The sequence below is a fragment of the Cyclopterus lumpus genome, chromosome 22, assembly GCF_009769545.1.
Source record: "Cyclopterus lumpus isolate fCycLum1 chromosome 22, fCycLum1.pri, whole genome shotgun sequence".
Taxonomy (NCBI): domain Eukaryota; kingdom Metazoa; phylum Chordata; class Actinopteri; order Perciformes; family Cyclopteridae; genus Cyclopterus; species Cyclopterus lumpus.
Window position 1 is genome coordinate 20,484,125 of NC_046987.1, and position 27,163 is coordinate 20,511,287.

Here is a 27,163-nt window from a genome sequence, read left to right on the forward strand (position 1 = left end):
ACCTGTCTGACTGTATGTCCTCACCTGTCTGTCTCACTCTTCACCTGTCTGTCTCTGTCCTCACCTGTCTGACTGTATGTCCTCACCTGTCTGTCTCACTCTTCACCTGTCTGTCTATGTCCTTACCTGTCTGACTGTATGTCCTCACCTGTCTGTCTCACTCTTCACCTGTCTGTATCTGTCCTCACCTGTCTGACTGTACGCCCTCACCTGTCTGTCTCTGTCCTCACCTGTCTGTCTCACTCTTCACCTGTCTGTCTCTGTCCTCACCTGTCTGACTGTATGTCCTCACCTGTCTGTCTCACTCTTCACCTGTCTGTATCTGTCCTCACCTGTCTGACTGTACGTCCTCACCTGTCTGTCTCTGTCCTCACCTGTCTGACTGTATGTCCTCACCTGTCTGTCTCACTCTTCACCTGTCTGTCTCTGTCCTTACCTGTCTGACTGTATGTCCTCACCTGTCTGTCTCACTCTTCACCTGTCTGTATCTGTCCTCACCTGACTCTACAGGTGAATAGAGTAGCATATTAACTAATGGATATCAACATGAAACTTCACCAGTTCATCACTGACATTAAGATGATTCTTATTTGTATTAATAAGTTTTCTGAAATGTTATATTTAAATATGCAAATGAGACATTTTTTTATGGTAAAGTTTGGTGAATTTATGAGAAATCTACACAGACGCAAACAGACAAAGTAATAAAATAAATGTTTTCTTTCCTCTAGAATGATACACATACACATCTGCTGCAAAGAAGCTGATATTTCCTACAGCAAGTGAACTAAACATGGGCAGTAACACACTGAGGCGTCAACCTGCTGTGTGTGTGTGTGTGTGTGTTTTTACTGTCAGTGTGAACTTTGACCCCTGCACCTGCTGTCAGGTGAGCAGAGCTGCTCATGCTGTAAATCTAAAGGCTTCAAAGTTCACACACACACACACACATATCATGGAAACACACACTTCTTCTTCTTCTATGGTAACATTCGGTTCAGACAGAAACATTCTGACTGTGCGTTGCTTTTTATTCCAACACGTCTTTGGATCTCTCACTCTGTCTGAGATTCTACAGCCGGAACACTAAAGAGGACGCGAGTGGAAGGTGAGAGAACGTTTGTGTGCAGAACGTTTAACCTTTAAACGACTTTGAGTCGCTTCTCTTTGGTTTCTTCTCGTCTTCTCGCGCGTCTTCTGTTCTTGTGTGTTTACACATGTAGTATTTTCTGTTCCTACGTGTTCCTAAATCTGCAGGATTAATTATCCTCGGGTTGTTGATTGTGCGTCTGTTTCCTGTAGACGAACACATCATGGATTGACGTGTATTTATTAACGTATTTATTCTTTTTAAAGTGACACAGAGGGGCGTTTTTAAAGGAAAATTGGTTTTAAGTATGACAGATGAGAAAAGTGCAAATCAGATCTAAAGGTAAAACTTTAAGATGTGGTGCATTGAAGTAAACTAGCATACAATATGTAAATCAGAATCTTAATACAATTACATGATAGTAAGGATTCTGATTCTTTACTCATGTAAAAGGACTAAAGTACAATTTATTTAAGTCATAGTGTGAGTTTTATCAGCTAAATGTACAGCAACCTGTTAAAGGTTCTTTTTATAAATGACAATCATATTAAAAAAAGTAACATTATCCTTGAAAATTCATAAAACTTCTATTAACTATTATAAATGATCTCGTCATGATTTTCTCTTATTATGAGAAAATACAAATAAATCACTTAAAGATGAGGATTGTTGAGGTGAACTGAAATGTTAATATATAAAGTAATAAAAGATAAATGTACTAAAACACACACACTGGATACCTGGATTATGACGGCTCAGGTATTTTTATAGCAGTAATGTGATAACTGCTTCTATCAGCATGAAGCCAATATACATTTTAATTTCTAACTCAGTGACTGTGAACTAAGAGCAGACGACCAATCAGCTGACGGCTCACGAGACCGTCCAATCAGAGGAACCGATGCAGGAAATACATTTTAAATTTTAAGTTGTTTTTCCACCACCAAAGTATCCCAACAACCAGAGGATGAACCCTGATGACTGAGTGAACCTCTAACGCCACCGCTACAACAACTCCTCTTAAACGTTCTTTAATGTTCAATTTATATACAGATTTTAGTGAAATGTCCTGATCCCCGAGGATGAACCCTTCAGACTCTGCTCAGGGGAGGACTAACCCATGCGGTTTTAATGACTCCTAGTGCCACCATCAGGACAAAATATCCTATTTGATGTCGAGATGTTCTCGAAATTCCTGATCTCATTCGTGCTCCCCAGAGGGTGAACCCTTGCCATTTTAATTCCTCCATTATCTTTCTTGTAGCGCCACCATCAGGACAAAATCTCCCCCTTTAATGTCAAGATTTAATGTCAAGATATCCTGATCCATTCTTTCTCCAGAGAGGATGAACCCTTCAGATAAATGCTCCAGCAGTAATTTTAGTCTTTGATGGTTTCTAAGACTCATCATTTTTTCATGTATCCATTGGAACGTTGTCTGTGTGCTTCCAGCCAATCAGGATGGAGGGCGAGGAGGACGGGGCGGGGCGAGTCCGAGAGCTGCAGGAGCAGCGGATGACGGTGCAGAAGAAGACCTTCACCAAGTGGATGAACAGCGTCTTCACGAAGAACGGGGTGAGACGGGAACAGATGTGGTTTATTAAAACTACAGTGAGAAGAGAAAAAACACTTTCATGAACATAAAACCTTCTGCATGAACTGATACCACCAGAGGAAGAATGCGTCACTTTACTGCAGTAAAAGTACTAATACCACGCGGCGAAAGAAGTCCGCAACAAGTAAAAGTCTTGCATTCAAAACCTGACTGGAGTAAAAGTATATAAGTAAAGTAAAAGTATTGATTAATCAGTCAAATGTTATTATTCCATCTGATGTTATTATTCCATCTAATGTAAAAAGTACAATATTTATCTCTGAGATGTAGTACAGTAAAAAGTACAATATGTACCTCTGAGATTAAAAAGTACAATATGTACCTCTGAGATGTAGTACAGTAGAAAGTACAACATGTACCTCTGAGATGTAGTACAGTCAAAAGTACAATATGTACCTCTGAGGTGTAGTACAGTAGAAAGTACAACATGTACCTCTGAGATGTAGTACAGTCAAAAGTACAATATGTACCTCTGAGATTAAAAAGTACAATATGTACCTCAGATGTAGTACAGTAGAAAGTACAATATGTACCTCTGAGATGTAGTACAGTAGAAAGTACAACATGTACCTCTGAGGTGTAGTACAGTAGAAAGTACAACATGTACCTCTGAGATGTAGTACAGTAGAAAGTACAACATGTACCTCTGAGATGTAGTACAGTAGAAAGTACAACATGTACCTCTGAGATGTAGTACAGTCAAAAGTACAATATGTACCTCTGAGATTAAAAAGTACAATATGTACCTCTGAGATGTAGTACAGTAGAAAGTACAACATGTACCTCTGAGATGTAGTACAGTAGAAAGTACAACATGTACCTCTGAGATGTAGTACAGTCAAAAGTACAATATGTACCTCTGAGATTAAAAAGTACAATATGTACCTCAGATGTAGTACAGTAGAAAGTACAATATGTACCTCTGAGATGTAGTACAGTAGAAAGTACAACATGTACCTCTGAGGTGTAGTACAGTAGAAAGTACAACATGTACCTCTGAGATGTAGTACAGTCAAAAGTACAATATGTACCTCAGATGTAGTACAGTAGAAAGTACAATATGTACCTCTGAGATGTAGTACAGTCAAAATTACAATATGTACCTCTGAGATTAAAAAGTACAATATGTACCTCTGAGATGTAGTACAGTCAAAAGTACAATATGTACCTCTGAGATTAAAAAGTACAACATGTACCTCTGAGATGTAGTACAGTACAAAGTACAACATGTACCTCTGAGATGTAGTACAGTCAAAAGTACAATATGTACCTCTGAGATGTAGTACAGTCAAAAGTACAATATGTACCTCAGATGTAGTACAGTAGAAAGTACAATATGTACCTCTGAGGCGTAGTACAGTAGAAAGTACAATATGTACCTCTGAGGTGTAGTACAGTAGAAAGTACAACATGTACCTCTGAGGTGTAGTACAGTAGAAAGTACAACATGTACCTCTGAGATGTAGTACAGTCAAAAGTACAATATGTACCTCTGAGATGTAGTACAGTAAAAAGTACAATATGTACCTCAGATGTAGTACAGTCAAAAGTACAATATGTACCTCAGGTGTAGTACAGTCAAAAGTACAACGTGTACCTCTGAGGTGTAGCACAGTAGAAAGTACAATATGTACCTCTGAGATGTAGTACATTAGAAAGTACAATATGTACCTCTGAGATGTAGTACAGTAGAAAGTACAATATGTACCTCTGGGATGTAGTACAGTAGAAAGTACAATATGTACCTCTGAGATGTAGTACAGTAGAAAGTACAATATGTACCTCTGGGATGTACACATACTTTAACATATACTCACAGTACTTGAGTAAATGTATTCTTGTCTGATTTACTCTTAAAGACTGAAAAGAAGAACAGACACCTGAATCAGCTTCTGGACCGAGGAGCTGACGCTTTACTTTGAAAATCCAGTGCCGACTCACTGAGAGACAAAATATATATATATATATATTTAAAAAAAATGAAAGACAGGAGATCTATATTAATTTACAAAGTGATTAGTCAATTTATTCACAAGTCACATTCTCTACAATAAGATAGAGGTTCTGTGATGACGTCATCGTTATTCCTCCTGTGATCACTGTGATCTATACAAACAGAGGGATCATCCGTCATGATAAGAGACCTGCTGGCTCCAGGTTCTCCAGGTTCTCCAGGTTCTCCAGGTTCCAGCCGGGCCGCGCGTGTTCTGGGTTTGATTTTGTGTGTTTTCTCTGATAACTGGACGCCGGCTGTTGGCTGAACTCGGAGGCCCCACCGCTGCTCCTCATTCCCAGAATTCCTCTGGGATTTCAGCGGGGTGGCGGTGCCGAGAGAAAAATGTGTTTCCATCCACACCGAGGTCGTGTCCTCTGGAATATTTATGGCTGTTTTTGTGGGGAGGGGTACAGGAATCTACAAATATGCACATGGACATTTATTTTTTGAAAGCGTGAACATCATTTGGACTAAATTAATTCCACTTTTTAATGAAAAAACAACAACATAAAAAACGAAAAATGAAAAATAAGAGAAAAAACTGTAATGAAGGAAGATAGAATAATAAGGAAATATAATTAGAACAGTTAAATTAAAAATAAACAGGGATGTTTTGTGATTTCTAAAGTATTGAGACAATTCCACAGTTTTAATGGAGTTTGGTTGGTGGCAACTTAAGTAATGTAAAGAAATAATGTGGGGTTAAACAAATAACAGTTTTGTTTAAAACTTTTTTGTACTTTCGGTATTATCAGTGTAATTTTTTTTTTAATTGTTTAAATTAATATAATAAAATACTTCAGAAAATATTGTACTGTGGCATTGAAATGTCCCTTTGTTTGAACCAACAAAAAAAATCCACATTCTTGTGACCATACATAATATGTTTAAATTACCATAATAATCACTATTATTACATTCATTCATATACATAATGAATTACAATATATTGTTATTGTAATATATATTCCGACCACCAGGGGCCGCACTGAGCACGCTGCTGCTGAGCAGCACGCTCAATGCGGCGGTGAAGAAGAATCCCCTGCGCCGTATTTTAATGAACTTGATTGTGTGGATCTTAATGGAAGTTCTCTGTCTGTTGGAGTAAAATCTTGTTCCTGACGTCCCGTTTCTCCGGCCTGACAAGTCGCGGAGAGGATTTCCTTTTCTTTGGTGGGTCTAAATTTCTCCTAATTTTAGCTAACCTAGTGTTAACTAACCTACTGTTAGCTAACGTTAACTGACCTAACCTAGCTACTGTTACTATTAGCTAACCTACTGTTAGATAACGTTAACTGACCTACTGTTACTATTAGCTAACCTACTGTTACCTAACCTAGTGTTAACTAACCTACTGTTAGCTAACGTTAACTGACCTAACCTAGCTACTGTTACTATTAGCTAACCTACTGTTAACTAACCTACTGTTAGATAACGTTAACTGACCTACTGTTACTATTAGCTAACCTACTGTTACCTAACCTAGTGTTAACTAACCTACTGTTAGCTAACGTTAACTGACCTAACCTAGCTACTGTTACTATTAGCTAACCTACTGTTAGATAACGTTAACTGACCTACTGTTACTATTAGCTAACCTACTGTTACCTAACCTAGTGTTAACTAACCTACTGTTAGCTAACGTTAACTGACCTAACCTAGCTACTGTTACTATTAGCTAACCTACTGTTAACTAACCTACTGTTAGATAACGTTAACTGACCTACTGTTACTATTAGCTAACCTACTGTTACCTAACCTAGTGTTAACTAACCTACTGTTAACTAACCTACTATTAGCTAACCTACTGTTACCTAACCTACTGTTAACTAACCTACTGTTACCTAACCTACTATTAGCTAACCTAGTGTTAACTAACCTACTATTAGCTAACCTACTGTTAACTAACCTACTATTAGCTAACCTAGTGTTAACTAACCTACTATTAGCTAACCTACTGTTAACTAACCTACTATTAGCTAACCTACTGTTAACTAACCTACTGTTAACTAACCTACTATTAGCTAACCTACTGTTACCTAACCTACTGTTAACTAACCTACTATTAGCAAACCTACTGTTACCTAACCTACTGTTAACTAACCTACTATTAGCAAACCTACTGTTACCTAACCTACTGTTAACCAACCTACTATTAGCTAACCTAGTGTTAACTAACCTACTATTAGCTAACCTAGCGTTAACTAACCTACTGTTAAGTTAGATAAAGCTACAGCTAGGACTAACCTAGGTTAGCTAACTACTGTCAACTTACCTAACTAAATAAATTACATTTAATGAATAATGGAAGTCAACAAAGGAATTTGAGGTAAAATATTTCCATCAAAGTAAAAGCCAAGCATGTACTTTTACTACACTTGTGTATCTGACGGCTAATTAATGTTTTCTTTGCATTCAGAGATGTATTTGAGCTGAAATTATTATAAATTGATTAATCCTTTTACAAAAGATCAAAACGTTGTTTTTTAATGGGAAAATAACCCCCAAAAATACGTTTTGTTTGACAATAATTGTAATACTATTTTACATTTATCTCCATTTTCTGATATTTAATAGAACAAACTTTTAATGGAGAAACTTGACAGTTTTAGTAAAACAAAATGAAAATAGTTCTTAGTTGTAGGTCTGTTTTATACTTTGATAGACTTATTTCTAATCTGACAATATTAATTATGTTTTTTTTATTCTATTGCATCATATTTTGTGTTGGAGGTAATGAACTCTGAGTAACAATGTTATCTCCGTGGCAACAGGAAATCAAATCAAGGTAATTCTATAAAACGCTGTTCAGATAGCACAGCTTCCTGTTTTCATGACACAGTTCAAAGAAATCCTACAGCTCAGAGTTACACCCAAACGCATCACTCCAGGCATCAGTTTGAGCTTTTTACTGCCAAATGTCTCAATGATGCATTAAAGATTTCCTGATTAACAACGTTGAACTAATTAACTGTAGTCTCGTCTTTGAGAATGATGTTCGAAACTATTTCTATTTTCTTTATTTATTTATTTATTTGACTAGTCCTATACCAAACATAATTTATTAATTGCAATTTATATCTTTGCTGTTTATATAAATATATACATAATGGTTGCAACAAAGGAGAATAATTAACTGATTATAATAATAATAATAATAATAATACTAAAACAAAAAGGTATAATAGGGGAAACAATAAAAACCGAAATATATTCACATTTAACTAATTATGGACGTTAAGGGTTTAATGTAAAAGATCCAACTTTTCCATATTTAAAAATCTTGTCCACTTTCAGTCTGATGGACGTGGTGAATTATTTCCATTCTATATATACAAAATAATATAAATCCAATAATTTTTTTGACTGCCAGACAAAAGGAGCTTATTGAAGGATTCGCCTCGGCCTTATAAAAGACATTTATCTCCATTGTATGAAAGACAAAATTGGATTTCAAGCCAAAATTAATGTTAGAAATAGAAACTAAATTCTGTTTTTCAAATGAGTCATGTTCAAAGCCAGAGGGTTGAATTGGAGGACCAGGTCCGGAGGTCACGGAGGTCAAAAGAGCTGCATGAAGATATGATGGACCTTCTGCCGGAGCTCGTAAACAGTGAACCGACACGCCTGTTATTGGGAGGAACTGGTCCACTTGACGAGCTGCTCTTAGCTGTCAGATGTTACCTGACCTGCTGATTACCAGGATGTCCTGAAGCAGACTGGACGGAGACGTTACGTAACACATTTCAGGGGGAAGAAACACTTTAGGGGAAGTTATCTTTCTGACTTTGAACTTCCTGTTCAAAGTCACCGAGCAGTAAACATGTCTCCTCGCATAGTAGATATGAGGTGGAAGAAGTATTTTGATCCTTTTACTGTACCAATATATATATATATATATATATATAAATTCTGTGTTCAGACATTTTTAAAGAAAGAAAATGAACAAAGCTGAATCTGTGTTCTTCACCTCCTGCAGGAGGAGGTGGAGCTGACTGACGTTTACACGGAGCTGAAGACCGGAGTCCTCCTCATCCGTCTGCTGGAGCTCATCTCCAGAGAGACGCTGCCTCCGCCCAGCCGCCGCAAACTGAGAGTCCACTGTCTGGAGAACAACAGCATCGCCATCAGCTTCCTCAAAACCAAGGTACCTCACCTGTTAGGGTCATTAGGGTCCTCGAAACCAAGGTACTCACCTGTTAGGGTCATTAGGGTCCTAGAAACCAAGGTACCTCAACTGTTAGGGTCATTAGGGTCCTCGAAACCAAGGTACTCACCTGTTAGGGTCATTAGGGTCCTAGAAACCAAGGTACTCACCTGTTAGGGTCATTAAGGTCTTAGAAACCAAGGTGCCTCAACTGTTAGGGTCATTAAGGTCCTAGAAACCAAGGTGCCTCACCTGTTAGGGTCATTAAGGTCCTAGAAATCAAGGTACTCACCTGTTAGGGTCATTAAGGTCTTAGAAACCAAGGTGCCTCAACTGTTAGGGTCATTAAGGTCCTAGAAACCAAGGTGCCTCAACTGTTAGGGTCATTAAGGTCCTAGAAACCAAGGTGCCTCAACTGTTAGGGTCATTAAGGTCCTAGAAACCAAGGTGCCTCAACTGTTAGGGTCATTAAGGTCCTAGAAATCAAGGTGCCTCAACTGTTGAATGTAGTTTTTGTCTATTTATTGAGTGGCATTTGTCTCCATCTTGTGTTCATATTTATTCATTACAGATGTTATTTTGACTCGAAAGTGTCTTGACGGATACATTTTCCAGACAATGTTAGAGTGAATAAATAATTCAAATGATTACCTAGCAACCCAGACAAATATTTTTTATTATATAAACAAATACATTTTAAGTAAATAAATATAAGATGTGTTGTTTGTTTTAGTTTTGCAGCAGCTACATGAACTGCAAATTAATATTTAATCCCACTCAGTCTGAGACACAAACCAATCACTGTCTCTCCCGTCAGATTCGAGTGGATCTGATTGGTCCAGAGAACGTGGTGGACGGGGACCGTACGCTGATCCTGGGTCTGCTGTGGATCATCATCCTCAGGTTCCAGATCGGACCCATCAACCTGCAGGAGGTGGGGAATCATTGCTTTCTCTCCTTGTCTTCCTTTTCTTCTTCCTTCTTTCCTCATTCTTTTCTTTCTCTGATTTCCTTTCCTTCTTTCCTTCTCCTATGTTCTTGTTTTATTGTTTATCTTCTCCACCTTCTCTCTCTCTCTTCCCTCCTATTTCCCATTCCTATCCTTATTGTTTCCTTCTCTCCTCTTCTATCCTTATTCCCTCCTCCTGTTTTCTTAACATCTTTTTCTTTCCTCTCACTCTTCTCTTTCTTTGTCTTTCTCCTCCTTCATATCCACCACCACCACCTCCTCTCTCCTCTCCTCTCCTCACTTGTTTCCTCCTCTCCTCCCTTGTCTCCTCCCCTCCTCCTCAGGCGGGAGGTGGCAGTGTTGCTCATCGCTCGGCGAAGGAGGCTCTGCTGATCTGGTGTCAGATGAAAACGTCGGGTTACGACGGCGTCAACGTGCGCGACTTCTCTTCCAGCTGGAGGAGCGGACTGTCCTTCAACGCCCTCATCCACGCACACCGGTAACACACACACACACACACACACACACTGACACACACACACACACACACACACACACACACACACACACACACACTAACACACACACACACATTTATTTCTATTCCCCATCCAATCTGCTCCATCCTCTATATCTCTTTCTCCCTCAATCCCAGGCCTGACCTTTTTGACTACCGCCGTCTCCATGGCGACGACCCCCGCCGTAACCTGGAGCACGCCTTCTCTGTGGCGGAGCGTGAGTTTGGGATCATGCAGCTGCTGGAGGTGGAGGACATGGTGGTCCCCCACCCGGACGAGAGGTCCATCATGACCTACGTGTCCCTCTACTACCACTACTTCTCCAAGATGAAGCAGGGACAGACGGTCCAGAAGAGACTCGCCAAGGTCTGAGCGTCACATGCACACGTCACATGCACAGTGCACGTGCACATGCACACGTCACATGCACACGTCACATGCACAGTGCACGTGCACATGCACACGTCACATGCACACGTCACATGCACACGTCACATGCACACGTCACATGCACAGTGCACGTGCACATGCACACGTCACATGCACACGTCACATGCACAGTGCACGTGCACATGCACACGTCACATGCACACGTCACATGCACACGTCACATGCACAGTGCACGTGCACATGCACACGTCACATGCACACGTCACATGCACAGTGCACGTGCACACGTCACATGCACAGTGCACGTGCACACGTCACATGCACACGTCACATGCACATGCACACGTCACATGCACATGCACACGTCACATGCACATGCACACGTCACATGCACACGTCACATGCACACGTCACATGCACAGTGCACAGTGCACACGTCACATGCACACATCACATGCACATGTGTATGTGTGTATATATGTATATATATATATATATATATATATATATATATATATATATATACATATATACTGTGTATATTAGCAGCAGTCTGATTCTCTCACAAACACTCTCTCTCTCTCTCTCTCTCACACACACACACACACACACACACACACACACACACACACACACACACACACACACACACACAGGGTTTATAAAGGTAAGTAAACGTTCACTACCTGCAGTCTGTCTGCCTCCAATCTGTCAATCAGGATTACTGCTGGATTAGATTCTGAAAGAGCGACAGCAACACTGTGGAGGAAATAAAACATCTTTTATATTCATGCTGGAAAACATTAAAACACAGTGACCACGAGTTGTAACTACAAAATATAATAAATGCATAAATACCCTGATAAATGTAAAGAATAAAATGATGTGTTGCTCACCTTTCATATCATACAAATTAATTGCAATTATTTAGATCTAAAGGTGGTATTTAATTATGTACAATTATGAGGTACTTTACTTTATTGATAGAAATATTCTACTTTTTATTTATAAAAACAAACAAAAATACATTTAAATGATTCATTGATGAATTGATTTAAATAAAAAATTAAAAACCTTATTACAACCATCATTTTTCCAGTTAAAACATTTGCTGGTTTCCGATGTTATAATCTAAATAATGTAAATGAATTAGTAATAATGTTAATTTATTCATAGTAGTGTTCATTTATTCGTAATAATGTTCAGGTGTTTTAGAAGTCAGTGTTAATACTTAAACTACATTTAACTGATTATACTGACATTCTTTTAATTTTCAATGCAGGAAAACAGAGTATTTTCACCTTGTAGAGTTAGTACCTCTAACGTCTGTCTGTTGAACGCATGTTCATGTGGTCAGGTGACCGGGGGTCAGGTGACCGGGGAGCGTCTCTATCCGGTGTCGTTGATTGTGGGCGGGGCTTCAGACACTTAAGCTCATCAGATCAGATCCCGGTCTGAGACGCTGCAGCAGAAGCATTCACAGAGCGGCCGGCCGCTGAAGCTCCACACCTTTTACCTGCTGTTTGCTCAGAGAGACGGGAAGAAGAGTTCTGCCTGGTTCTGCTCAGTCTGGTTCTGCACAGTCTGGTTCTGCTCAGTCTGGTTCTGCTCAGTCTGGTTCTCCTCAGTCTGGTTCTGCTCAGGAGGCCCTTCATGTGTTTGTAGTAGTTTGTGTCTCTGTTGGCTTGTTGGAAAGTGTTTCAATAACCCACTGACCTCCTCATGTTGTGATGGTTGGAGCTCTAGCGGTGTCGACGGTCTGTGCTCATGTAGCAGGTAAACCAGGTGCGTTACCTGGGCTCGCTTAACGACGGTCCAGGTGTGTCACATGCATGCTTGCAGCGACCTAGTCTTCGTGTTTTTTTTTCTTCTTTTTCGTAGTGGGGGATTCCAGGTGTGTCCCAAGTGTGCAGAGGTTTGGACAACGGCTTTCCAGGTGTGTATTGGTGCCGACAGGTATGCCAGGTGTGTCGTGGGTATTTAGAAACATCCCGAGCAGACATAATGTGGGCGCCAGGTGCATTCCAGGTTCATTAGAGGTTTCCAACAATACTTTTCAAGTGTGTTTCAGGTGTGGTCGATGCATTTAGAAGAATCTCCAGGTGTGTAGTGGTTTCAGCCAGGTGTGCACAGGTGTAGTCAAGTCATCTAGAAGCATCTCCAGCAGTTATACTGTATGAACCATGAAAAACAGTTAGGCTTAAATGGTAGACAACAGGCGTGGTCAAGGTATCTAGAAGCATTTTCAGCAGGTACATTGTCGGCAACAGGTGTGTTCCAGATGTGACGAAGGTGTCTAGAAGCGTCTACAGTTCAGAGTTATGCATAGTGACTTCCTGGGTGCGACACCGTCAGTACCAGGTTCACCTATGTTTACCTGTGTGTCAAAGACTGTAAAGACGGTGCTCCAGGTGTATCAAGGTGTTCCTCTGGGCGTCGTTGATGGTTAAGCATGTCATTGGGAGGAAGTCTCAGTGGTCGCTGGTTGAAGAAGCAGTTCAGGACAGAATCCTCCACCAGGTCCCACCGCCAGGTGCGTTACCTGTCTCTGCAGCAGCGTCCGGGTGACTTCTCAAAACCCTCTCGGGTACCTAGCGAGGTTCCTCAGGGCTCGATCTCGGTGCCACTGCCCGTGGCCGATCACACCAGGCTTCGTACGGTTCCGTCTGATCAGGTGACGCAGGATCAATTAATGCTCTTTCTTCGTTTGACGCTTTTTAGATACGAGTGTCTCAAAATGTTGAAATATATCTCGATGACTCGATAAAACTATTTAAGATTTAAAGTCGACACTTTGAGCTTTAGGCTCCTTTTTAGTTGCATCTCTATTTGAATAATGTTTAAATAATATACCTTTCTTCTACTTTCTGTATCCTCAGATAGTCGGGATGCTGATGGAGCTGGATGACATGAAGGTCCAGTATGAGAGGCTGGTCTCAGATCTGCTTCACTGGATCAAGACCAAGGTAACAACAACAACAACAACAACAACACGTTTTTTGATGCGAGGACGCGACGCTTCACCTGTCGGTCGTTGTCTGACTGAAGGTGCTGCAGCTGGATGACAGGCGATTCCCCAACTCTGTGAGGGAGATGCAGAAGCTCATGATGGCGTTCAAGACCTACAGAACGGTGGAGAAACCTCCCAAATATCAGGTGAGACTCGACCGCCATGCCTTCTTCAGAGTCCTCTTGTCTTGAAAGGGTGCGGTGATGTCAGTACAGTAGTTTCAGAGCGAGTCGTTCAAGCTCTACAATGTAAATATGATATATTGATATATGATGTATAATATATCCGCGATTTAATTTGACTTTTTATAAATATGAAGATTCAGCACGGACGGCTTTGCCATTGATGGACTCACAGACTGTATATGAGAAGTTTCTAAAATCTTGAATTAAATTACAATCCAGTCTGATTAATGTTAATAATTCTGAAGTATTACATTTAGTAGTGTAGCCATGACGAGTTGATTTAATTTAGTCTCTATATTTTTTTAAATGTTATTATTATCTCTTTTAGGAGCGTGGGGCGATTGAAGCTCATCTGTTTAGTCTGAAGACTCAGCTGGCAGCCAACAACCAACGGGCTTACAATCCTCCAGAGGGTAACCTTCAAGCACACACACACACACACACACACACACACACACACACACACACACACACACACACACACACACACACACACACACATACAATACGTAGACGCATTGTGTTTGTATTCCTGATATAATCAAATAGAAAGTTATTTTTGTGCTTCTGGACAAATTAGACTTCTGTGTCCTTCCATAACACCACATTTTGTGTGTGTGTGTGTGTGTGTGCGCGCGCGCGCGTGTGTGTAGGTAAAACCCTGAGTGACATAGAGAAGAGTTGGGTTCTGCTGGAGCGAGCCGAACACGAGCGTGAGCGAGCCCTGCAGGAGGCGCTGCTGCGTCTGGAGAATCTGGAGCAGCTCGCCCAGAAGTTTGAGAGGAAGGTAACGACGACGGCGCCTTTTTCAAAATAAAAGACTTCATTCCAAAGACGCATTCATTAAATGTTGAAGCGATTTGGAAGCCGGACCCGCGCTCACGCCCTCGGTGTGTTTTGTCGGCGTCTCAAGGCAGCACTGAGAGAGGGCTACCTGGAGGACACGCTGCGTCTGATCCGGAGGCAGGACATCCGAGGTCTGTCCTCCCTGGAGGAGGCTCAGGCGGCCGGCCGGCGGCTGGAGGCGCTGGCCACCGACGCCCTGGCAAGAGGGCCGCGCTTCGCCGCCCTGAGAGACATGGCCGAGACCGTCGAGAGGGGAAACTACCACAGCAAGGAGCAGATAATCGGGAGGTGAGAGAGAGAGACGCATTTTAATATTACCGTATTTTCCGCACTATAGGGAGCACTGGATTATAAGGCGCACTGTCAATGAATGGTCTATTTTCGATCATTAAGCATCAGTCAAACTTTATTAAACGTGTTCACAATTACTCAACATTGTTCAAACGTTAATGAGCGTATTCACAATAACTCCCAACCTTGTTCAGTTGTAACACGCCAATCAGCGGTGAGATGCTCCGCCCGTTGGGCTGCTGCTGCTCTGGAAGCGGAAGTTATCGAGACGGAGTCGGTGAAACTCCCCGAGCGGTGTGAGCCTACGGGTGATGTTATGAACCCAAACACCAGGGCGTTAGATGTTCCGACGTTTATGGGATGTCCACAACAAGTATGAAGCAGAACTAGTGGTTATTTCGACCGTGGTGGATGGAGGAAATTATAACTGTTTTTACCGAGACAAGCCACGGAGATAAGCCACGCCCCCTTTTCGCAACTGGTTGCGAAAGACACAAACGAACACAACTTGACTGGCGAATAAACTGACGCGTTATGAAGCCGTTTGGTGTGAACGCACCATAATGCTGCAAGCGGTGCGGCTTTGTAGTTTACCAAAGTCGTACGAAAACATTTTGACAGAGCGCCGTGTACCACACAAAATCGCTTCGAAGTCAGTATGCACAACCAGAATGAATCCATATATAAAGGCGCTCCGGATTATAAGGCGCACTCTCGTTTTTTTGAGAAAATTAAAGGCTTTTAAGTGCGCCTTATAGTGCGGAAAATACGGTATGTCCTGTCGCCTCTGTGAGCTGGTACAGCGGTGTAAAACGTATTTATATATATATAAATCTTTTATTTAATTATGTGTGTTTGTAAGAGAGGAGAACATCAGCCATCGGTGGAAGGACCTACTGCAGCAGCTCCAAGAGCAGAGGGGGCTGCTGGGAAATGTAGTTGAAAACCTCAGCGTCCTCCGAAACATCGAGCTCGTCTCCCAGGAACTGAAAGAACTACAGGTGAGTTCACACGGAAGCTAATAACAATTATTAAGGAGGAATTTAAATCCTACATGCTAGCTATATATATATATATATATATATATAGTTATACTGTAGATAGCTTTGCTCAATTTCAATTGTTTACAGTGTTTTTTATTAACCAGAAGTGACCATATTTGGATGAGAGGGTGGAGCTATCGAGGTACCGTTAGCGTAGCATTTTGTAAGTTACCAGCTAACGGTTAGCAAGGTGCATTAGTTATTCACCTTTCTGTCCCCCCTCCTGTCTCCCAGGCCCAGGCCAGTTCCTGTGAACTGGGGAAACAGCTGGCGGAGGTGGAGTCTCTCCTCCAGAAACAGGATCTCCTTGAAGCTCAGATCTCAGCTCACGGAGAAACAATCACCGGCATCAGCAGCAAGACACTGAAGGTAAGATATTGATTATGTTAATTAGTCAGGGGCCTGAAGGTAAGATATTGATTATGTTAATTAGTCAGTGCTGAAGGTAAGATATTGATTTGTCTTCTGTCTCTTCCTCTCAGGTGAAGGTGAGAGACGGTCAGCAGATTGAGAGCAGAGTGAGAGCTCTCGACTCTCAGTACAGATCTTTGGTTTCCTTCAGCAGCAGCAGGTTTCCTTCTGTTTTCACTTTTACATTATTATTTACGATAGTTAAGAAACAAATCGTTTACTAAACAACAGATATGAATATGTGTAAATATATCTCCACTCCTCTCCTTCTACCCTCTAATCTTGTTTCCTTCTTTTCCTACCCTCCTTGCCTCTCCTATCATGTTTCCTCCTCTCCTCCCTCGTCTCCTCTTCTATCTCCTCCTCTTTCTTCTTCTTTATTCTCTCTTGTTTCCTCTCCTCTCTTGTTTACTCCTCTCCTCCTACCCTTGTTTCCTTCTCTCGTCTTTTCCTACCCACCTCGTCTCTCCTATCCTGTTTCCTCCTTTCCTCTTCTCTCTCCTCCTCTCCCTTGTTTCCTCTCTTTTCTTGTTCCCTATTCTTTCTTGTTTCCCCTCCTCTCTTATTTCGTCCTCCCTCTCTCCTATCCTGTTTCCTTCTCTCCTCTCCTCCCTCGTCTCCTCTTCTATCTCCTCCTCTTTCTTCTTCCCTATTCTCTCTTGTTTCCTCTCCTCTCTTGTTTCCTCCTCCCTCTCTCCTCTCTTGTTTACTCCCCTCCTCCTACCCTCTCATCTTGTTTCTTTCTCTTGTTTTTTCCTACCTTCCTCTCCTCTCGTCTCCTCTTCTCTTCTCTCCCCTCCTATCTCTTGTTTCCTCCTCCCTCACTCCTCTCTTGTTTACTCCTCTCCTCTACTCCTACCCTCTCATCTTTTGTCCTTCTCTTGTCTTTTCCTACCCTCCTCACCTCTACTATCCTGTTTCCTCCTCTCCTCTCTTGTCTCTTCTTCTCTTCTCTCCCCCTCTCTCTCTTGCCCCCCCCCCACCCACACACACACTAGGAGGGCACAGCTGGAGGCTCAGTTGAGGCTGTTTGAGTTCTTCTCTGACTGTGAGGAGGTGGAGAACTGGCTCTATGAACACTGGGTGAGGCTGCAGACGGCCGGACTCGGACGAGACCTGAACCACATCCAGCTGGCCCAACACAAACACAAGGTGGACCTCACAAGCACACACACACACACACACACACACACACACACACACACACACACACACACACACACACACACACACACACGCACACACAAAAACCCAATTTAAAAGAAAGCATTTTTAAACATTCATGTTTACTTCTTCGCTGCCTTTAGTGGCTAAAATGTCGAAATTAGTTTATTTACCATTTAAATAAATGATGATGAGGAACAATTCATCTTTTGAAAACAAACTTAAGAGTCGTATAGATTTATGTATTTGTAAGTCAATCTGAACACTTCCTGTCAGGTGTTGGAGGCGGAGCTTCAGGCCCAGGAGACTCTGTACCAGGGGGTTCTGGGTCGCGGTCAGGACCAGCTGTCCAAACAGAGTCCGCTCAACCAACGAGCCGTCCAGAAGTGGATCCGAACCCTGAAGAAGCAGTGGAGCCACCTGACCGACGAGGCGACGGGCCGCCGCGACAGACTGCAGGCCGCCGCCGGCATCAAACAGGTGAACTGGGCCAGTCAATACTTATTTAATGTCTATTTATACAACACTCAATATTAACTGTTGTGTTTACAACCGTTCTCTTCGTACTTTTCCACAATAATAACGCGGCACTCGATGTGATCAATAAAGTAGTTAGCATTGTAGCTAGCCTTGATTGATTTAGCGTTGGTATTGATGCTTGGGAAGAAAAACTACGTTTTATTTTTATTTTTAAGGTCCTGCAGAAGTTTTCAATTAATAATAAAAAGCCCAAAGTAATCAGAGCCTCATTTGGATTGTTGAGGATTCATGATCATGTGTTATAAGGACGGTAACTTTGGTGTCTTTATATTTTCACAACATTTGACCTATTAATTATAAATATATAAATATTGTCTCGACGTCACAATGAGGTTTTTTGACCATCCAATCAGGAGCCTTGCTCGTGTTCTTTCGAGTCTCCTGCCGCGTCCCCGTAAACCACAACCACAGTTAACTAGCGTGGTTTACGGGGACCAGATCCTCAGACCTTCACGCGGCGAACTACTTTTTCCCCCGTTCAGTACTTTGCGGATGTGGCGGAGGCCGACTCCTGGCTGGGCGACAGGAAACCGCTGCTGACCAGCGAGGATCATGGGAAGGACGAGTCGAGCACGGCGGCGTTGCTGCAGCGCCACCTGCGGATGGAGAGGGAGATGACGGCCTACGCCTCGGAGATAAAGAGACTGAAGGAGCAGGCGAGGAGCGCCGCGCAGCTAACGGCGCTGACTGTGAGTACGGACGAACACCGGCGTAACGGTCCACAGGAGTCACCGCTCTGAAAAAATTACGCTAACTCACTTCCTGTGTAGGCGGAGCCTCAGCAGAGTAAGATGATCCAATACAGCGACTCCTCCGGCGACGAGGAGGGCCCGGGAGCGGTGACATCACCGCCAGCTAGTTTCAGGGGAGGGAGGGGCTCCGGGAGCGCCCCGTCTCAGAGTGACGACAGCAAGGCTAAGGTCCGCTTCAGATACAGCAGAGGTATGGAGGTCTGCCGCACGGCATGATGGGAAATGAGGTTAGATGTTGAGGTTGTGTGGTTAGTAAACATCCCTGTGCATGATAATAGTTTAATTTCCTATGAGTAAAATCCTTTTAGTTTTTTTTTGTTACAATTATCTTGAGGCAAACTATTTTTCCCTCATATCATATGCTTCAAAACACAATATTTAGTTTCTTGAAATAACCAGTAAAAGATCTTAGTGGACTCTGACCACTACTAATATAGTTAAATTAGTTATAGATTTCCTCCAAAAGATCTCTTTGGTCCCAGAAAAGTTTTTCTTTCGAATGGCGTGAAGGAAAACGCCCAAACCAAACAAACATACAAACAAACTAGTTCTGAGCAAAGCGTTTGTTGTTTACCTGTCACTTCGCTCAGCTTCACGTCTTTTTTAAAGAAAACATATTGTCTGGGACGCTAGGGAGAGGTGATTACTACAACCGATTTCTATGGTTTGGTGTTTTAACTGTTCTTTTTTTATAAAATGTAATTTAAACTCAGGTCAGTTTCCGTGGGATCGCAATGAGATCGTGACCATCGTCGGCACCGAGCCGGACGGAGACCGAGTGCTGGCCAGAGACGGCCGAGGAAACCAGCAGCTTGTCCCCAAAACCTACCTAAGCCTGCTGCCGGCCGCGGTACGATCAATAATCAATAACGTTGAGATTATCATTCTTGTAGGCTTCAAAAGGGATGTCACGAAACCCGATACCACGGTAACAAACAAAAAAACAATAAACGTACATTAACACACGTGCCTTTATTACCAGATTGTTTTTTTTAAGATGTATTTTTAATCCCTGAGGATCACTTTTACTGAATACAGCACGCATCATAATGTAACTCAATGCGACCTCTGTACGTTAGCCGTTAGCCATTAGCTCTGGCATCGTCTTGGTACTGAAGCATCGGGTCTCGTGACACCTCTAGGTCCCTTTTTTAAAGACCTGCCTGTAAAGATGAGGCATTTTAGATCAATAATAAGTCTGATCAGTTTTCCTCCCTCACTACGCTCAGGCTCCTCCCGCCTCCCCGCCCGTCTCCACCAATGGCGCGCCAGAGAGCCCGAGCAGGAAGCCGAGTCGTCCGAGGCGCAGCCGCTCGATGCGTCGCGGCACGGCGGAGATCCAGACGTCATGGCTGCCGGACCCACAGTACCAGAGGGACACGGTGGAGAGCACGCAGGCCGGGCTGGACCAGGACTACAGCTCCCTGTTCCACCTGGTCACGGTGAGAGGGGCACTATGGGAAATGGAGTTGTTGCAGCAAACACTTAAACACATTTAAAGCAGCTTCTATGAAACCAGATGTTCTCAATTTTTGCAGACGAAGACGAGGAGTCTGCAGGAGACGCTGCGTCTGCATCGGTTCTACAACAGCTGCCAGGAGTTCGAGTCGTGGATGGAGGACAAGGAGAACGTCCTGAACACCTTCAGCACCGACGCAGACGACCTGGGAGCCGTTCAGGCTAAACACGAGGTGAAAGAGACCGAAGTGTTTCCCACTTCAGAGGATGCAGGATGCTTCGGTTAAAACTCTTTTAAAAAATAGATACTATCTCATCAACAGAGATTATTTTGTATAATTATAACGCTGATTTCTCTTATTTGGTTGTTTTGTTTATTGTAGTCAGTATAATCAATATATTTTAATAACAATGTCAAGAATTCACACAATTTTTGGCCTCATAGTAACAACAGTTTAATATATCTGCACAATTATTAAAAACCTTTATTATTATTATTATACCTGTACATCAAACCGGTCTGTAAAGTTACTGCTCTGACACGTTTATTATTTACATTTTTGACTTTTACTGATTTTATGAGCACTTTTTTTGTTGAATATTTGACTTAAATTGAATAATGTCACATAAATTATGGATAAACGGTTTCTATATTTGAAAGGAAATTTTAAACCACACAAAGTCAGATCGACCTTTTTCAAAGTAAAACGTAAATATATTTTTTTGTTCTAGAACTTCCTGACCGAGTTGGCGAGTGGGCGTGGCCAGTTGGATGACATCATCCGAACGGCGGAGGAGCTGGTGAAGAGCCGCCACAGTAAACAGAGAGAGATCCAGGACAGACGGAGGACGGTTTCCAACAGGTATACGAGCCTCTCTGGAGATTAACTGGTCACTGATCTTCGATGCGGTTCCACCTGTACTCACCTGTACTCTACCTGTCTCCGCAGGTGGGATCGGATCCAGCGGCTGAAGGACGAGAAGGGACACGAGCTGCTGAGCACGGCGGACGTTCAGTCCTTCCTGCAGAGCTGCCAGGAGGCCAAAGCTCAGCTGCGGGGTCAGCTGTCCGGCATCGACAGCGTGGACGTGGGCTGCAGCTCCTTCACCCTGCAGGCCGAGGAGAAGAGCCAGACCCAGACCCTCAGAGACATCCAGACCCTGGAGGCCAAGATCGCCTACCTGAAGAGCGTCGCCAAGATGTACGGGTGCTTCTGATTCAGTTTTAATGCTCGAGGAGAAGTTGTAAATAACCTTCATGTCACCTTCATCGTGGTTTTTTTAATGAAACAAGTGGAAGTTTTCATTCATCTCACACTGCACAGAAAATGAAAACGTTGTTGCTAATTATTGACATCTCCCAGACAGAATACATAACTATTAAAATAAAAACCTAGCTTTTAGTATCAAGAAAAGATTTCATTTTTTTTCCCCCCATTTTAAAATGGTGGCACTATATAAACAAACTTCAGATTCTCTATGTGAATTAATATTTGGTAAAATAATTTTTAAATATACATTTTTATGGCAGTTGTGACATTTTGGTCCCCGAAAGACAATCGGCAACCTCTGAAAAGGGAGGTTAAAGTAATTCAGAGGCTAAAACTTTGAAGGTTTCTAAGTTTACGTCAAGTTTTAACTGAATGTTTTTGCTTCCAAATGATACATTATTTGTTTTTAACGAGTTTTTCACCCGATGGCCGAGAGATTGTTGCTGACGAATCTTAATTTAAGAAAGCAAACTGAGTTGGATAACAGCTGTTTTCCTTCATCTTCCAGTCCATGACGTGCTTCTCTTTGTGTTCCAGGAAGCAGGACTGCAGTCCAGCGGAGAGTGCGGCCATCGTGGAGGAGGTTCTGGTTCTGGAGACTCTGCTGAATCAGGTTTGAGTTTCATCTTCACAGACTGAACTGGATTAGATCCTCTGAAACCTGCTGGTCCACAGCTGAACTTCATTTCTACATGTCCACCACAGTGTGGACGTTTATTCATCTCGTATGAATACGCGGTGCATAAAAAAAAACAAAGATTAAACAAGAACCGTGTCTATATTTCATGAAGTTCATTCACTCACATTTTTGTCCTCTTAACGTAACGATTGGAGGTTGTTTTTAAATGTTGAGGCTAATCGTTGTCATGTGCCAGACTTCTTTATTCTTCCTTTCACGCACCGTTACAACCGTGATACTTTAAATATCGCAAAGAAGCCCCCCTTTCACCGTTTCTGCTGCTGTTGTTGTTGTTGTTGTTGTTGTTGCAGCTGAAGCGTCAGGCCGCAGACAAACAGGGACTCCTGGAGAAGGCCCGCAGCCTGCAGAGCTTCCAGCGGCGGGCCAAGGAGCTGCAGCGCTGGGCCGGCTCGGTCCAGGAGCGCCTCCTGCAGGAGGAGACGGCCGCCGACGTGGCGTCGGCCGTCGCCCTGCAGGAGCAACACCGGGAGCTCCGGCTGGAGATGGAGGAGCAGAGGAGCAGGTGGAGATGACGGCGGTCGCTCGTGGGAGTTTGATAGCGGGATAATTCTGTGTTTTATTTGCATTGAAATATAATAATAATAATAATAATAATGGTGATAATAATCGTCCACCATGTTGTTTCCTCAGGTGGTCGGAGATGGAGGAGTTGGGTAAAGCTCTTCAGCGGGGCTCATCCAACGGGAAGACGGGAGGTGTCGACATCCAGCAGACCCTCGACAAGCTCCGAGCCGACTGGTCCGAGCTCGACGAGCTGTGGGCCAGCAGGAGGGAGCGTTTGGAGCAGGGGGCGGAGCTCCAGAGGCTGAACCAGGAGGGAGACCGCATCGAGGCGGCGCTGTCCGGACACGAAGCCCGTCTGAGGGTCAAAGACGTCGGGGTGAGCGACGGGTTCTCAACGCTCCATCGTTTACAGCGAATTGAGACACGGGGTCATTCTCATCTCCCCATTTTGGTGCCTCCTCGAATCCTTTCCCCGCCTCGAGTAAATGCATATTACATATAACTGAAATGATGATTCATACACTGTGTTTTGATGATTCTGTGTGTGTGCGTTTACCGGCGCAGGACTCGGTAGACGGCGTCCACAGTCTGCTGGGCCGACAGGACGAGCTGGAGGGTCTCCTGAAGGCTCTGGACCAACGAGTGGATCGTTTCGCCGAACGCAGCCGGGAGCTCGTCGATCAACGACACTACGCCGCCACGCGGTAAGAGACACGAGATGTTCGGCCGTTTCAAATGTCGTGACGAAGCTACAGAGGCAGCGACGTGTGTTTTTTAAAATCCTGAAGCATCAAGGAGAGGAGCAGCGGCATCAAGGAGGCCAACAGGAAGTTGAAGGAGAGCAGCGGGCAGAGGAGGAGTCTGCTGCTGGACTCAAAGAAATACCAGGTATTGTTGTTCTTACGCTTCTCGTGATCAAAAGCTTGATGGAACTTTAAAATATTGTGACGACTCGATATTTTAATGTTCATTCACCTTTTTTGCAGGAATTCCAGAGGGACTCGGACGAGCTGCTGCTGTGGATGGAGGAGAAGTTCAAGGTGGCGGAGGACGAGTCGTACCGCGACCCCACCAACGTCCTCCCGAAGCTGAAGAGACACGAGGCCGCCGAGAAGGAGATGCAGGCCAACCAGGTCTGGCTGGACAGACTGGTTCAGGTAAACTGGGTTCCCAGTCCCGACACACTTGTCACACACACACATCGTGCGCTTTAAATGACGCACGTTCACGTCCAGCTGGGGCAGGAGATGCTGGCCGAAGAGCACTACAGCAGCCAGAGCATCGGCAGGAAGTCCACTCAGGTCAGCAGCCGGTGGAGGAGACTTCAGGACAAGATGGCCGACAGAGGAGACAAACTGAGACAGGCGGGGCAGCAGGAGCAGCTGATGGAGCTGCTGCAGGTAAAACACTGACGAGAGGACCAACTGCTGGAGGCTAAAAGAGGAACACTGACTCGCTCTTCCTCCCGCAGGATTCCAAGCTCAAGATCGAGGCCATCCAGTGGATGCTGAACAACGGCGCCAAAGGTCACGACCTCCGCTCCAGCCGACAGCTTCTGAAGGTATATTAATGAGCTTTGAGCGCGTTAGTTGAACAGCTCATAATTCATCCCAAATATCTATTTTACATCTGGATTGATCATAGTTTATCACCAACACTACATTTTACTAGATTACACCTGAACGCATCATGAGAAGTTATGATTGACCTTCAGCCAGTACCCATTTTCACTGAGCAGAACCTGAACGCATCGTAATGTAACTGAAGTGGTTCTTCGTTAGCGGTGCTGCTAACGTTACTAGCTCTCCTCCTGTTGGTTTGATTACAAAGTCACATGATCAGAGAAACATCAACAATGTCCTGATTACATGTTTCACTGGATATTGAAGAACCATTGTCAGACTTTATTAAAACTTTATTAATCTTACTGACTGTGATGGTTAAACTGTGATTAATGCAACCTGCGGTCCGTCAGTAACTTCTAACTGTTTCTGCGTGAAGGAGCATCAGCAAGTGGAGCAGGAGGCCAAGGAGCTGGCGGAGAAGATCAACTCCATTGTCTGCAGGGCCAAACTCCTCGCCTCCAATCACTTTGACTCCCAGAGGATCCTCCGGGAGACCGACACCTACCTCACTCTGTAAGTCCACTCTGGACACATTCATGGTCCCCAGAGGATGAACCCCACTGACTTCGGTGGTCCCTTTTGCCAACCTGTTATAGAGTTTCAGCTCCTATAATGGGTCTATGATGAACCACAGACACGTGTCCCATTGAAACCTATTAAAACTCCAATATTTGAAGCCATTGCAGCATAAAATCTGAAGCTCCAGATTCTCAACTGAACTTTTTTTTACTATTTTCCACCAGATTGATCCATTTTCTCATGTTATGGAGCTAATGCATGTTATTCTCCTATTGTCCACTGGGGGCATCGCTGCTGTATAAGGCAATGCATCCAAACCAATGTTGTTATATCTGAATCATGAAAAGCGTGAACAGTAGAAACAGCAGGAGCAAAAGGATTTTTGTTCTTCTTCTGCATGATGCTGATTCCGGGATCTTTGCGCTGCAGGTTCAAGTCTCTCCAGAAGCCTCTGGACCGGCGTCGAGCTCAGCTGGAGGCGTCGGTGCTGCTGTTTGGGTTTTATCATGACGTGGACCTGGAGCTCAGCTGGATCTCTGAACATGTTCCTGCCTCTGGATCGACAGGATACGACAAATCTCTATCTGGAGCCATCAACCTCATGCAGAAACACAAGGTGCCGGTCGGATTGTTGTTTGTTTGTTCATCTAAACAGCTCAGAATAATAATGACAGTGATTTGTGACATATATATAAAGGTCTGTTTTAACATTTTATAAGTAAAGAAACAGCTAAAACAGGATGTGTTCACATAGGAGCTGCAGGCGGAAATGAACGCCCATCGAAAACACCTGAACCACGTCCTGGAGAAGGGGCGGGGCCTAGCCAAATCCAGCAAACCAGACAAAGAGGAAGTGCTCCAGAGGTGCTGTTGTGTTTCTCTTCAGGGTCGATTGTGACATTTTTCTCCTCTTCTTTTTACATGTTTTTTTTATGTTTCTGTTGTTTTCTGTTTGCAGGTGCAAACACCTGAGTGCAGAGTGGGAGGAGCTAGAGGAGGCCTGCAACAGGAGAGCAGCTCACCTCAGCAAAGCCATCACCAGAGAACAGGTCAGAGGGACAGAGAGACGCGACTTGTATTATACGTTTGAGAAAGTGTTTGTTTTTGGAAGCATTTTGTGCTGAATGTGAACCGTCTCCAGCTGCTGTTGGACTGCTCTGAGCTGGAGTCCAGGCTGACCGAGACCCTCACCCTGGTGAACAGCGACGACTACGGCAAAGACCAGCTGGCCACGCAGAGTCTCCTCACCAAACACCAGGTACAGCGTGGGATCATGCGAGTTGTTGTCTTTGTTGCAGTCAGCTTCTCCGAGCTTCCTTTATCGTTTATGAGGTCTTCTCCGCTCCAAAACAAACACACATGTTGTTTAAAACCAGTAAATAACACTAAATATAGCAGTTTCCCATTAAAAATCAGTGTTTCTCTGACCTTGTTCAGCAAACACAGGATGTCCTGAAGATGTCCAACCTTCACCTGGTTACAATATAGAGTTAAAAACCATCAAATGTGTCTTAAAACCAGATATAAAGTCAGTTTATGGTCAGCTTCTGGCGGACAACCACAATGCTGATGCTGCACAAAGAGGTTATGACACAAATGTCAAATAAAATTACAGCTTTCTGTGTGTTATCAAAACAACAGAGGACCTCAGATCCTTCCCTGTGGAACTCCTCATAGTGAAACTGAACCCTGCAGACACTTGCAGCAATCTTTACGTTGAATGGGTCAACCCTCAAAATGTCCGTGATCTTATTCTGTTTGGGAATATCTGTTGGTCAAATGTCAAATGTGTGTGTGTGTGTGTGTGTGTGTGTGTGTGTGTGTGTGATTTCCCCTGCTATAGGTGTTGGAGGGCCAGCTGGAGGTGCTGGAGGTGGAGGTGGAGGAGTTGGGAGACCAGGTGGAGCAGGCGGTTCACAACTGGAGCCTGGAGGAGCTCAGCAGGCCTCGTAGTCGCCTCAGCAGCCTGAACCAGCAGCTGCAGCACCAGGCTGCTCTCAGGTAAATACTGACGCATACTATACTACAAACACTCAATGCTACAGACACTCAATGCTACAAACACTCAATGCTACAAACACTCAATACTCCAAACCCTCAATGCTCCAAACCCTCAATGCTACAAACACTCAATACTCC

General features: G+C 43.5%; 1 protein-coding gene across 1 annotated transcript in view; it reads left to right on the forward strand.

The window, feature by feature from the left end:
- Positions 1-2,551: 2,551 nt before the first annotated feature.
- Positions 2,552-27,163, forward strand: part of sptbn5 (spectrin, beta, non-erythrocytic 5) — a 59,135-nt gene continuing 34,523 nt past the window's right edge. Inside the window, exons 1-37 of the mRNA XM_034563567.1 lie at positions 2,552-2,665; positions 8,509-8,550; positions 8,681-8,848; positions 9,666-9,782; positions 10,142-10,296; positions 10,453-10,681; positions 13,585-13,671; positions 13,754-13,861; positions 14,229-14,313; positions 14,554-14,687; positions 14,814-15,034; positions 15,900-16,038; positions 16,315-16,449; positions 16,563-16,651; positions 17,490-17,643; positions 17,932-18,135; positions 18,678-18,884; positions 18,966-19,137; positions 19,661-19,797; positions 20,177-20,389; positions 20,486-20,638; positions 21,138-21,268; positions 21,356-21,607; positions 22,214-22,289; positions 22,667-22,878; positions 23,007-23,256; positions 23,445-23,584; positions 23,669-23,768; positions 23,867-24,037; positions 24,116-24,280; positions 24,352-24,441; positions 24,882-25,018; positions 25,454-25,640; positions 25,779-25,888; positions 25,983-26,073; positions 26,166-26,282; positions 26,868-27,025. Coding sequence (XP_034419458.1) covers positions 2,552-2,665; positions 8,509-8,550; positions 8,681-8,848; positions 9,666-9,782; positions 10,142-10,296; positions 10,453-10,681; positions 13,585-13,671; positions 13,754-13,861; positions 14,229-14,313; positions 14,554-14,687; positions 14,814-15,034; positions 15,900-16,038; positions 16,315-16,449; positions 16,563-16,651; positions 17,490-17,643; positions 17,932-18,135; positions 18,678-18,884; positions 18,966-19,137; positions 19,661-19,797; positions 20,177-20,389; positions 20,486-20,638; positions 21,138-21,268; positions 21,356-21,607; positions 22,214-22,289; positions 22,667-22,878; positions 23,007-23,256; positions 23,445-23,584; positions 23,669-23,768; positions 23,867-24,037; positions 24,116-24,280; positions 24,352-24,441; positions 24,882-25,018; positions 25,454-25,640; positions 25,779-25,888; positions 25,983-26,073; positions 26,166-26,282; positions 26,868-27,025 — 5,450 coding nt within the window. The remainder of the gene's footprint in view (positions 2,666-8,508; positions 8,551-8,680; positions 8,849-9,665; positions 9,783-10,141; positions 10,297-10,452; positions 10,682-13,584; positions 13,672-13,753; positions 13,862-14,228; positions 14,314-14,553; positions 14,688-14,813; positions 15,035-15,899; positions 16,039-16,314; positions 16,450-16,562; positions 16,652-17,489; positions 17,644-17,931; positions 18,136-18,677; positions 18,885-18,965; positions 19,138-19,660; positions 19,798-20,176; positions 20,390-20,485; positions 20,639-21,137; positions 21,269-21,355; positions 21,608-22,213; positions 22,290-22,666; positions 22,879-23,006; positions 23,257-23,444; positions 23,585-23,668; positions 23,769-23,866; positions 24,038-24,115; positions 24,281-24,351; positions 24,442-24,881; positions 25,019-25,453; positions 25,641-25,778; positions 25,889-25,982; positions 26,074-26,165; positions 26,283-26,867; positions 27,026-27,163) is intronic.